The 13,630-nt window shown below is 37.7% G+C and overlaps 1 protein-coding gene across 1 annotated transcript in view; it reads left to right on the top strand.

Annotated features, from left to right (window-relative positions):
• Window positions 1-13,630, top strand: part of TMPRSS15 (transmembrane serine protease 15) — a 118,146-nt gene that overhangs the window by 89,670 nt on the left and 14,846 nt on the right. The window contains exons 19-21 of the mRNA XM_059165275.1: window positions 1,385-1,480; window positions 4,800-4,849; window positions 5,011-5,185. Coding sequence (XP_059021258.1) covers window positions 1,385-1,480; window positions 4,800-4,849; window positions 5,011-5,185 — 321 coding nt within the window. The remainder of the gene's footprint in view (window positions 1-1,384; window positions 1,481-4,799; window positions 4,850-5,010; window positions 5,186-13,630) is intronic.

Here is a 13,630-nt window from a genome sequence, read left to right as displayed (position 1 = left end):
ACAAATATATTTTAGATAAATACTTAAATAAGATGATGCTTCTGCTTACCTGGAGGGAATGCCTTAATCTTTAAAAATTAACTGAACAGCACTCATTCTTCCTTTGGCAAATTCATTTCAGGTGTTATTAAATGAATAGTCAATGATTTGTGTGCTAGATTTACTTTTATCTGTTTACAAAGTTAAAATGCAAGATGCTGAATTCCAGGGCATTAAATATAGGCTCCATTGTTCCAGTTCTGTGTTCAGTGGATAAAAGTTATCAGACAAACCCTTCCAGTGTTTTTAGGATATTGTCTCATCTGAAAGAGACTGGACATACTCTAAACTTAGTTCTTTTCTTCTTATTGATCATAATAGCTATAAATGTTCCTTGGAAATTCCCTATACACAGATGGAAAAGGGTCAGTGTTGGGTATAGTGTGGGGAAGACACTGGAGCTTCTTTTGAATAGGCAATGGGTAGACCCTTTCTGTTATTGCAAAAGATAAAATATCATCTCCCTGCTAAACAGTAGAAGTTTGCAGCAATCAGGATGTTTCCAACCTAAAAGCATAGTTTTATATGTGAGGATTAAAATCTGAAATAAATGAAAGGTAGGAAACAAGATCAGGAACTGAGACGCTAAAAGTTTCCAGCTAAGCCTAGGGAAGAGAGTCAGGATAGAGAGTCAGTTGAGAGCATGGGTGTAACATGTTTTCAGGGATAAGAAGGATCAGTAACTTAATAATGTCTTTTGTCACATGGAGATTGTCTGTTTCTCCATCCCATCCTGGCCCTTGTGTTGACCCTTGGAGGTCCAGGCTACATAATCTCTTTCTAGAGTAATTCCAAAGCTTCTGGCTTTACATTAGGGCTAGTTAGACCTTGAATTGAATGAAATATCAAGAACAAAGAAACATTTGGAAAAGCAAACACTGAAGATATTCTTTTTCTAGCTTGTTCTTAGGCTACATGAATTTTTTAAGAGATGATTACACTCGACAGGAAAAAGGTTTAATAAATTATGGTGCAGAAATTCTGTGAGGTTGTCATTAAAATTGATCATTATGGAAATTATTGAATAACACAGAAGAGTCAAATGAAAAAAATAAGATACCCAAGTAATATATATGCACTGATTTTAACGTTGTTAAGTAATATATGTGTGCAAACAACCAGAGATTTACACAAAATTTAAAATTACATTTCATGTCATTATGGACAATTCCACTGATTTGTACCATCTCTTAGATAGCAAAACATTTGAAGTTTTATATTAAAATGTTAGTCTTTTTGTATGGAATCCCATAATTTTTTTCAATCTCTACAACATTAAAGAACTAGAAATTTGTTTTGGGTCTTTGTTTGTGCTTTTGTTTTGTCTCTACGTGTCTTTCCCTAGGAGTGGAAACTCATCAGTGGCAGTCTTCTCTACTGGAAATGGACCATTTGTAAAATTAAGCACAGCACCTAATGGCAGCTTACTACTAACACCAAGGTAAGTCCCAAAATCTGGTCTTGGACTAATCGTACATGGGCTGGAAAGAAGATGGATTTTGAAACTTGTCAGATTTTAATGTCACCACGTACTAGCCATATAAGCTTGAAAGTTATTTATATATTTATTTTATTATTCAGGTAATCTCATATAGTACCTGATTGATCATATCCAGTAACACTGACTAACCCTCATGTATATTGTAATACAGTCAAATGAAATATTGCATATATATAATTGGGCAGCTCACTGACAGAGAGTCAATAAATTTTGCCTCTATGTCTTTTCTATCCTTACCTTCAGATTCATAAACAAGTAAACCCCCAAAGAAAATAATTGTGAGAATTGAGATAAGTAAATCCACTGTTGGTCTGACTAAAGAGGGTGACACATATTAACTATCAACAGAAGAGAAGAGAAAGGAAGGAAAAGTCATAGTATTTAGCAAATAATACATAAACATAAAGTGAAGGAGACCAGGCTTCTAGTTGTGCCTGCATATTCTCTTTTGCTCTTTAAAATTAGGTTCATTTTTATAGCATCTACTAATGTTTAAAAAGAACATTAAAAAGAACAATTCTTCCTGTATTCAAGATAGGTTTTAACTTACATTATGTCATTTCTCCTGTTTGGCCATTAATGATATTTTTTGCTGAAATGGGCTTTTGAATTTTACAGTTCTATTAAAGGCCAGCTGTGGTGGCAGGGGGGCTGAGGGGAGACGGAAACTTCAAGAAGCCGCCGTGACTACTGACAAAGATTTAAGACGTCATTGCTGGTGCATTAGCTAGCAGTTCTTTGAAAAACATACTTAATGGTGAAAATGAAATTATGTAATTATTCAACTATTCATGAAAAGTTATCATATCTGTGAACTCAACCAGTAAAATGAATTGATAAAGGAGTATTTTTAGTGCCAAGGACTTTGCAATTGAATGTTTCATATGAATGTTTGCTGGGCCTTGACTGATATTATTAGTCTCACAGGGGGTGAAGCAGAGCATTTTCAAGTGAGAAAGCAGATTTCTAGATTTCCTTCTATAAGCATGTCTAAACTTCCATTAACATTATAGATCTTGAACAGTTTGCACACTGAAAATTTATTTGTACCTTCTAGACATTTAAGAATAAGAAAAAAGAACAAAAGAAAAATATTTTTTTAATATTATCTCAGTTATGCACATGTTTCAGAGCAGAGGTTCACTATGCCATGCTTATCAACAAAATGCCAGTATCACTGATGTCCCTATTGTCTGTATGCTTATGTTACTCAAAAGAGTTCTATGACTGAGTATTGCTCTACTCTAAGGCAGAGGGAACAGCAGCATGCTGTCCATAAGTGCCTTGGACAAGTTTTCAAAGCCTGGGCAACCCCACATCCCTCTGCTTTTCCACTCTAACTCACAATCTTCTAAATTCCCCAACACAACAGCTCAGGTTAAATAGCACTTCTGGAAAGGAGAAAGAAAGAAAAAAAGAGCATAGCCTTGTCAACAACAAAAAAAGGCCATGTTGTTGGGCATGTATTGGGAGAAAAAATAGTTCGTTTTGTCAATACTGTGGCTATAAACCCATCCATTTATATCACAATAGTGCCCCATAGGGCTGAGAGAAAGACACAGGATGGTGGCATTGTCTTTCTTCATGTCCAGAGGGCTAAGTTAGCTCAGATTCCAGGGCCAAAGGCCAGGACCGGAATTCTATTTCCGTCCAAACTCTCTAAATACCTGGACAAAGTGTGGATTCACTACTCTTTCTGACCAGAGACTAAGCAATTTACTTCTCTACACTGAGACAATGCATTTGTGTTTGTGCATGAGAAGTCCGACTACCTGAAATGCGTGGAGAATGAATGCGAAGCTCAGTTCTGTTTTCCAGTTAACTTAATAGTTACTTTAATTTTAAAAGTTTATTGAACTTTTTATTTATTATTTATTAAACTTTTAAACTATGCTTGCTGAAAACAATTTCATCAGTTTTGCACACTACAGAGTATTAGGCATCATTTACTGTCTAAGAACACTGAGCCGTTTGAATATGGACTTTCATTGATGAGTAGTATCGATATAGAAGGAGTTTGGATGAACTTGAAAGTATGTTGGAAAGCCTCCTAGAAACTCCTTTTCTCCCAACTGTGAGTTTAAACAGAAGGGGAGTCTATTGAGGCTTCTTCTTTAGGGAATTATGAATATATAATGATAAACCCGTATCTAGGTAGATATACATGCATCACATTGCTTATTAATAAAACATAAATATATTTTCTTATATTTCAATTGAAATTACTTCTATTTTAAAGGGTCTGTCAATTGGACAATATGAATGCAAGTGTTTTCAAGTAAACTTGTCATGTATGTTCCAGAAACACTGAATTGTTTTGATAGTACTTGATCTCATATGGATTTGGGGTCTTGTTTCGTATTTTTTGTTTTGTTTTTCCCTAAAATCTCAAGCACCTAAATAATATGCACAACAGATGCCGTTAAATTTTAAAATAGAAATCATTACAATTACGAGTTTGCTTCGATGTGACCAGTATCTGCTCTAGCCACCTCAGGAAGTGTGGGCAAATACTTTAATTCCTTGTATTCTACTGATCTCTAGTGGTCAGAGAGTAGAACACATTTTTAAACTGTTGGCCTTTGTTTAAAATAGAATTCTTAGCTCTGAAAAAGAGTTGGTATCCCAATATTTGAACAGGTAGTGAGTTTTTAAATTATGTATGCCTACACTTTGTATTTTCCTGTTTATATGTTTATTTCCCTTGAAGGCAGGACCAGGGATCGATTCTTGAGTTTTCTGAGTGGAATACACAGTGTCACACACGGTGCAGGGCCCTGAATTCTTGTCTGATTAGCCATACTGAGACATATTCTGTATTATACAATGATGCTATCTGAGGTTGGTCCAAGCAAGCTAATAATAACTATCACCTATCGAATGTTCCTTGGGCATATGGCACAATAATAACTCCAGTGCAAACATTTCTTTTACTTCTCACAAATTTCAGTAAAGTAAGTAGCATTGCCCCCATTTTATGGATGATAAAACTGAGTCTCAGGGACATTGAACAACTTATACCCAAATCACTTGAAATGTAAATGGTAGAGATAAGAGTTCAAATTCAGTTCTACTGGATCTTAAACTCCAGGACGATTTTCCTGCTGTGCCTATCAGCCTCCCCACGTTTCATTTACAATACTTACATTTGAAGGTTAATTCAAATATATATATATATTTATATATATTTAGTACACTATGTTCTGTTTTAAGATGCCAGGTGCACAATTTCTGAAATATAATTGCTCTTCTATTACAGTGAACAGTGTTTCCAGGATTCATTGATCTTGTTACAGTGTAACGGTAAATGTAAGTCACCATTTTGTCATGTTTTCTTTCCTTTCTGCCTTCCCTTTAAAATTCAGAATAACCTGAAGTTGTTTTGTAGCGATGCACTCCGTTTTCATGATCCGGGGACATGCACCTCCACCCAAATAAAATAGATGCTCTTTCTTCAATTATTTTAATAGTATGCGGAAACAAACTGGCGGCCCAAGAAGTCAACCCGAAGATTGTTGGAGGACATAATGCCAAAGAAGGAGCCTGGCCCTGGGTGGTTGCCCTTTACTATAATGGCCAACTGCTCTGTGGTGCTTCTCTCCTCAGCAACGACTGGCTAGTGTCTGCGGCCCACTGTGTGTATGGGTGAGTGTGACGTCACAGTGTCCCTCCCAAGTGAGAGGATGGCAGCAGACACCGTGCGTCCTGTTTCATGCCGCCTCACGAAATCTTCCTCTTGGGGAAATGTTCCTGCTCTTTTTGACACCATAGAGTATCAATCATTTTCCCTTTAAAATCATACATAAAAAGTGAGAAAGTTAAATGAAAAATCATTCCTCATGAGATACTTGCATCAAATATAGTGTTTCCTACATACATAAAAATTGAAATTCTTACCTACACAAAGTGAGCATTTTTGTAGGTGTAAAATTCATATTTAACATATAAGTTGCACTGGTTATATTAATCAGGCCAATATTTAGTGTCAGAAATTGCCTGTATCAAAAAAGCGTGTTTAAGTAGCCCTCAAGTTATAAATTAACTGTGCTCCAGAAGTTCATGTGTGAGGACTTTATTACTAACTAGGATAGAAATGCTTCCTTCTCAAGTCAGATCTACTTAGATGCTACCCATAAGCAAAATTTAGAATATCAGACCATATCTGACTATTTTTTCATTACATAATAAGACAAAAACACATGCTGAATTCTGGGATCTATCTTTTCCTTCTAGAAGCAGACATACCCAAAGCAGTGATACAGGAGAAAATAGAGCGGGTGAGGGACAGGGAAAAAAGGCTAGGGGGGAATAAATATTCTTGGGCCCAAGAACATGTCGATTTTCTGCTTTTGCCTAAAAGAAGGCACCTTTCTAGGTAATCCCATCCTAACACTTCTAAATCGGGCCAGAAAAAAAAAGGAGCTTCCTCATAGAAGATTCGTAAGCCCTGACCTAGAGCAGTTTCCTACCCTAAGAAGCGTTCAGAGAATGATCTGAGCTATAAGGATTAGTATGAACCTTTCCGTGGCTGGCTCGTGGCACCCAGGAATCTCTGAGGAAAGACCCACGCATGCTCAGGAATGGAAGACATATCTGTAGTTTATCCGATCCGAAAGTTAACTCCCTACCAACACAGACATTGAAAGTTTTTGGTTGGGTGGGGACCAATTGTCAGATACAGAAGGTTGACCGTTGTCTGGGAGGTGGGGATGAGGGACAGAAGGAATGAGCATTGAAGCATGGATCCCATCGCACCAGAGTGAGGGCAGACCCAAAGTCAGAACCTGAAGAATCTGAAATGAGGACCCATAGCCAGATCCCAGCCATCACCTGGACTCCACAAGGGCTACCCACGATACTGCCTGTCCAAACCCAAATCTCTCTGAATCTAGGCATCATACCCTCTATCTGGGTGAGTAAACTATAGCCTCTCCCGTACTTAAACTGCTTCTTGGTGACTTTTCTACCTCTTGATAATTACTCTTTGATCTGTCTTCAATCACACCACAACCAGTGTCTATCGCAGTCAATTTTCTCATCCCCTGCTAAACATGACTTAATTTCGCCTATTCATGCTCTATGTCTTGGTATGCCACTGTGGTTAACTTAAACCCCATTTTACAAGTAAAAGGTAGCTTTAGCTACAGATTCATTGTGTTTCTATTGTGCGAAGGTAGATCTTAGTAAGTTAGTGACCTCCTATATTAACCTTGGATTTAGTAAATTAGTCCATTTGATGTTCTTGCAGAACATACACTTTCTAAATGTCAGCCAGGCTTACAGTAATATTAATGATATCTTTCATTTATCTGCCTTACAGATGTACTTATTGTAGGTCAATGTTACCAATATACTATCTTTTTAAGCCACAAATATCCAAAGGAAATAGAAAAGCTGTTTCAGGGGCGCCTGGGTGGCACCCAGTGGGTTAAAGCTTGTGCTTTCAGCTCAGGTCATGATCCCAGAGTCCTGGGAATGAGTCCCACATTGGGCTCTCTGCTTGGTGGGGAGCCTGCTTCCCTTCCTCTCTCTCTCTGTCTGCCTCTCTGCCTGCTTGCAATCTCTGTCAAATAAATAAATTAATTAATTAAAAAAAAGAGAAAAGCTGTTTCACCTAATATACACACACGTGTTCAGTCATATAAGACATAAAACAGTTTCAATTTGAACACAAACAAACAAGTGTAAGCTGTAATAGGATGGAATTGTGATGAATTCAAACTCATCCTCACCAACCTTGCATTTTGCTCTCGTTAGCCACTCAGTGATATCATTTCTTCCTCTCCAAGAAACATGTATCTGGTCGAGGTGCTTTAACCTGCAGGTGACTAAATGGTTTAATTGGACAGCTCTTCTCTGTCTGCGTTCTTACTGTCCACACTTTCATTCCCATCCCTAAGCCATTATGGATGTCACTAAATTTCCCTCTACCTGTTCTCTTTCTCGGTCACTGATTTGTCTTCTTTTTGAACCTTAAAAGAGAGATTGGGAGAGTACGAACCACCTTTACTGTGGCTTTAAGGCAAGGCTGACTGTAAACCCAAGGATAGAATTTTGATTCTGCTTGTGCTATTGACCCCATGTGACTTGGTGTCTCTGTTTCAATATCCTCCTCCACAGGGTGTTTGTAAGGAGATCTACCTCCTAGAGTGATTATCAGGACAAAAGTAAGAGGATGCAGTGCTTCTGGATACAGTGAATTACATGGATGTACAATAAAATTTTCATTGTGCTGCTGTTTCTGTGCAGGAAAGTAGATTCTAATTCTTGCCCAGGAGACGTTCAGTGTATTTATTTTCTAAACTTTTTATATTGCTACATTTTCAAACATGCACACAAATTTCAAATAGTAGTACAGAGAACTCTTGTATACCTTCACTGAGTTTCACCAATTGTTTGCATCTTGTGCTATGAAAACCTTTTCATTCTTTCATTCTCTCCGATTTGGAGAAATACTTATTTTCCAAATCACTTGATAGTGGATTAGACATTGTGTCCTTTACCCTATATGTTTTACTAAGAACAGCAACTTATTTTATAGAAAGCCCTTCTATTTGGTGAAATTCTTCAAGCTTGCCCCCTTGTTGGTCTTGATGTATCTCCATTCTTTGAGAACTCCTTGACTTTCTGCAAAATAAGATGTTCGTGTTCATCTTGTTTTTTGCCCACTCTAGTCCCCAAATCAAGTTTTCCATAAGAAACACCAACTCCATTTAGCTCATTTTAGTTTCTCCTATATTTTAAAAAACAAAATCTTGCATGCTCCTTGCTAGTGTTTATATGTCCTACTCCTAGACCCTCTCAATAAATATAGCTACCTCCTTACAAATATGAACTCAAAATAACAGCTCTAATTAAAATAGATTACCATAGGCACATTCTAGTCTTTTCTCCTTCCATATTTGCCACACTTATCTCCAATAATCAGAAACCTCTTCCTACAATCTACAAAACATGTATGGATTCACAAAACAAGTGGTTTGAGAACTGCTAAGCCTACCAGAGTAAAGCAAACTCACCACATAGAGTTTAATATTTGCTTTTCTCTTTTTCCCACTGACATAGAACACATGAATAAGCTTACGTGCATGACTTGATAGGTTTTGAAAATGCCTGCACCTGTGTAACCCACACTCCTATCAGGGCATGAAATATTCACGTCGCATATAAAACTATCTTATCCCCTTTTCCTGTCAGTCACCATCCCCACTGCTAGAAGCAACCACTATTCAGCCTCTTCCGTGGGCAGGTATATATAGATTTAAGTTTGGATCACAACCATTTTTCTTCATTGAATTTTAGATTTATTTATTTATTTGAGAGAGAGAAATAAATAGTGCAGATAGAGAATAGATTTAGATTTGCAAAAATATCTGCAGAAATAGAGATAGAGCAGAAGCAGAGAGGAGAGGGAGAAGCACATTCCCTGCTAAGCCGGGAGCCTGACGTGGGACTCAATCCCAGGCTCCATACCAGGACCCTGGGATCATGACCTGAGCCAAAGGCAGACACTTAACTGACTGAGCCACCCAGGTGCCCCTGGGTCACATCTACTCTACAGACATATATTGGATGAAATTTTCCACAGAGAGGCCTCTTGCCCATCTTCCATTCTTTGATTTAGCCCTTTAGAGAAGACCAAATACGTGTGTCTCATTCCTTATTGAAGTATTTCCTTGAAACAGGTGTTAATATTCCTGAAATAGACTATTTCCTATATGAGGTGCTTGGGAGTATGGCAAAAAATCCATACTACTATTTACACTTCAGCGTTAAATTAATTTAACTGATGTAGCTAATAAAGCTTTGAAACAAACTTTTTAAATAGTTAAGTATTGACGATAAAACAACATAACTTAATGGATACCTCTATTACAACTTAAAATCTGGATTCTTCTGAATACCTCAAGCACTTTATATAGGACTAGAGTATAGAACATATACAAATAAAGTACCTAGAAAATTATTTCATTTCTACTTAAACTTATCCTAGTATATAAACATCATAGACTTAATTAATTTCTCTATTTATCTACCTATTCAATGATGACTTTAGGAGGTTCAATATATTATCTCCTTCAGGTTGCAGAAATACTTTAATACTTTTTCAAGATAATAGTAACTTTTGCAAATCTAAAAGAAGTGCATTTTCTTAGGCCAGTAAAGATTTCAAGAGTAAGTTAATGACTTATTGCTTTTTTGTCATAGGGTAGGCCTTCTGTCTTTTTTAAAGACATTTCAAGTTCGAGCTGCTAGTCATCTTTTTGATAGTTAAAATTCTCTTCTTCCATCATTAGGGCTTTTTAGACTGATGCCTTTCTCATAGGCTTTATCAATTCCCAATGTGAAGTCTTTTCCTTAAAATTATGTATTTGTAGGGGCACCTGGGTGGCTCAGTCAGCTCAGGGCATGATCCCAGGGTCCTGGGATCGAGCCCCGCATCGGGCTCTCTACTCAGCAGGGAGCCTGCTTCCTCCTCTCTCTGCCTGCCTCTCTGCCTACTTGTGATCTCTGTCTGTCAAATAAATAAATAAAATCTTAGAAAAAAAATAATAAAAAGCACAAAAAATATGTATTTGTAAAAACCCCCTCGGCCCATACTGTGTAACCTGTTTTCTTGATGCTACTCTTATAGCACTATTTTTAATAATGTACTTTCCCCTTTTTTTTAATTTGTTTTTTTAAGTTTTACTTTAGTTTTAACTCCCTTCAACAATTCCACACACATACCATCCCTGCCTCTGGCAAATCACTTTAATAACATATTTCTTAGTAAAAGGTATCTCATTATAGTTGTAATTCCACCCAGAAGTTCCTGCATTTCCTAGAAGCTTGGTGCCAGATCCCTGAAGTTATCTCTACTTTGAGAACTAGGTCATTACCTTGAATCAAGAGATTAGAACAAGTGTTCTAAGTTTTGGAGAAAATGATGCTCTACAGACAAAGTCCTTGCCCTAGAAAAATATTCAAATAAATATTTTATTTTAGGGAATGATTAAGTGCAAAAAAGGAAGATAAAAGTGGTATAAGCAGAAAGCAAATGATGGAAGCAGGGGACTGTATTTGGATACAGTATATGGAGAAACTTGCACAACAAATGAAAATTGAAGGAAGGTCTAAAGAGATGAGGAAGGAACTTAACACAAGTTTCTGGAGAGGTAACACCAACTCAGATGCCCTGGGGTAGGAATGAGATTAGCCTGTTCTAGAAACCTCAAGAAGCCTGTCATTGCTGCTGGCCAGGAAGTGATTGGCAGACAGGAAGGAACAAGACTGAAGATGTAGGCAGGACCAGTTTCTAGGTCCCGGTGAGGACTAAGGAGGCCATGACAAATGGGATGAGAGACCATCCCAGGCGAAGTGACATCAGCTGGAGAAGAATCTGCTGGGAGGACCAATAGTGAACCCAGGGAGACCAATTAGAAAGAAACAATAGTCATCCTAGGATTGTGGCTGAGGAAGCTGGACAAAAGGCAGGATCTCATTCATGTGTAAGTTCAGGTGGATAGAGTTATAAACAGATAAAGAGAAAGGGCAAGGGCAGAGTCAAGGGTTAGGCCTCGAGTAAACAGGGTGTGTGTTGTATGTTGATATGATATCATTTACTGAAGCGAGGACAATGAGAAGAAACAGGACTGCAAAGAGAACAAGAGTTCTGAGTTTTTTATATCAAATTTAGGACTTTCTGATAAAATCCAAATGGTACTGCCTAATTGGCATGTGGCATGTGAGTCTAGAGTTCAGAGAAGTCAAATGTTGAAATACAGATTTGGAAAATTTGCACACATTGCCGATATTTGAAGTCATGACATTGGATATGATTATCTAGGTGGCTAATGGAAAAGAGAAGAAAGCAAAAAACAGAACTCAGGAGTACTCTAGTATTTGAATTTTGAGAGGAACAAAAGAGCTGGGGGAAAAAGCCAGGAAAAGCAGAGAATGGGATGAAAGGAAGATCACAAGTATGAGGAGAGTCCTGGAAGTCAAGTGAAGACAGGCATTCAAAAACGATTCCTAATGTTTGTAGACATAACCTACCAGATCAAATGGTGTTGAGGATTATTTCACTTACTCCGTGTTCCCTGTACTTCCTTTTCTAACAAACAAATAAAGGCATACCTCTAGTTTAAAGACAGGTTTCTACTTAGTAGTTGAACTAAAAGTGCCCTTATGTGCGACACTCTTGACCTTATTCATAAAAAAAGAACAATAATTAAACATACCCTCACTATCCATCCTTTTTCTTTTACAATACAGCTGCCTTTTATACACTTTAATTTTTCTCCTTTGAGTTTCACTGTAGGTTCATGACCCTTCATTAACAATTTATTTTATTAACTGGGATAATTATTATGGTTACCCCATGATATATTGTTAAAATTGGCCACTATAATCCCATTTAATCTATCTCCTTTGTTCTTTTAAAATTGCCTCTAATATTCTGGAAAACTTTCCTTTTTCTTTCGAGTTTTTATCTAAATTCTAGTTAATTAACGTTGAGTGGAACTTAGTTTCAGGTGTAGGATTTAGTGATTCATCACTTACATACAACAAACACCCCGTGCTTATCACAAGTGCTCTCCTTAATCCTCACTACCCATTAATTCATCCCTCCTGCCCACCTTCTCTCCAGGAATCCTCAGTTTGTTCTCTATAGTTGATTCTGTTTCCTGGTTTGTCTCTCTCCTTCCCCTGCCCATATTCATCTGTTTTGTTTCTAAAATCCCACAAATGAGTGAAGTCGTATGGTATTTGTCTTTCTCTGACTTACTTGCTTCACTCAGCATTATCCCTTCTAGATCCATCCATGTCATTGAAACTGGAAAGAATTCATTCTCTTTCTTTAATGGCTGAATTATATTCCATTTTGTGTGTGTGTGTCTGTGTGTGTGTGTGCGCACACATCACATCTCTATCCAATCATCAGTCAATGGACATTTGGACTCTAGTCTTCAAAAACTTCTTATTCTCTAACAACACCATATTTCAGAGGCATCCTAATTTTTATATGCCTTAAAAAATGGAATTAGGGGGTGCCTGGGTAGCTCAGTGGATTAAGCCGCTGCCTTCAGCTCAGGTCATGATCTCAGTGTCCTGGGATCTAGCCCTGCATCGGGCTCTCTACTCAGCAGGGAGCCTGCTTCCCCTTCTCTCTGCCTGACTCTCTGCCTACTTGTGATCTCTCTCTCTGTCAAATAAATAAATAAAATCTTTAAAAAAAAAATGGAATTGGTTGTCCTCATAGGAATCCTTATTCTATTCAGTGGAGAATAATGATAGAGACCTGAAATGTGCTTGGGGCACACATTGGGGTTGGCAGTGGGCAGACTTGACTAAGGTACCATCTTTGTTAATGACAGAACAGAAAAATTTTTCAATGTAGAGTTATGGGTTCCCACTGATTTTTCTTTCTTTCAGCACAGTGTGCCACTTTATCATAAATATCTTACCATATTTACTTTATTCCCACTTTATTTTATTTCTTTTCAGTGTTCCAAAATTCATTGTTTATGCACCACACCCAGTGCTCCATGCAATATGTGCCCTCCTGGACACCCAACACCACTAGGTTCCCCATCCCCGCAGCCCCCTCCCTTCCAAACCCCTCAGTTTGTTTCTCAGAGTCCACAGTCTCTCATGGTTTGTCTCCCTCTCTGATTTCCCCCATCTCACTACTCCTCTCCATCTCCCAATGACCTCCATGTTATTCCTTTTGTTTCACAAGTGAAACCATATGATAATTGACTCTCTCTGCTTGACTTACTTCACTCAGCATAATCTCTTCCAGTCCTGTCCATGTTGATACAAAAGCTGGGTATCCATCCTTTATGATGGAGGTACAATACTCCATTGTATATATGGACCATAACTTCTTTATCAAATTTATTTTTTACCACAATGAAAATCCTATTTAAAAATGGACATCCTCATACACTGAGTAGAGAACTTCTTTACACGACAGCACATAGCAACCCAGAGTGGCCTAGAACTAGTTCCTCCCATTTGGTGCGCCTCTTGTGCACCTCTTGAACAGGTCAAATGCAGCAGAAATTCAGCCAACCTCCCCTACCTCAAGGTACCCTACTTCTG

The sequence above is a fragment of the Mustela lutreola genome, chromosome 2 (genome assembly GCF_030435805.1).
Source record: "Mustela lutreola isolate mMusLut2 chromosome 2, mMusLut2.pri, whole genome shotgun sequence".
NCBI classification, from domain to species: Eukaryota; Metazoa; Chordata; class Mammalia; order Carnivora; family Mustelidae; genus Mustela; species Mustela lutreola.
The sequence above is the reverse complement of the archived record's forward strand: the minus strand, read 5'-3'. Positions and strand labels throughout refer to the sequence as shown.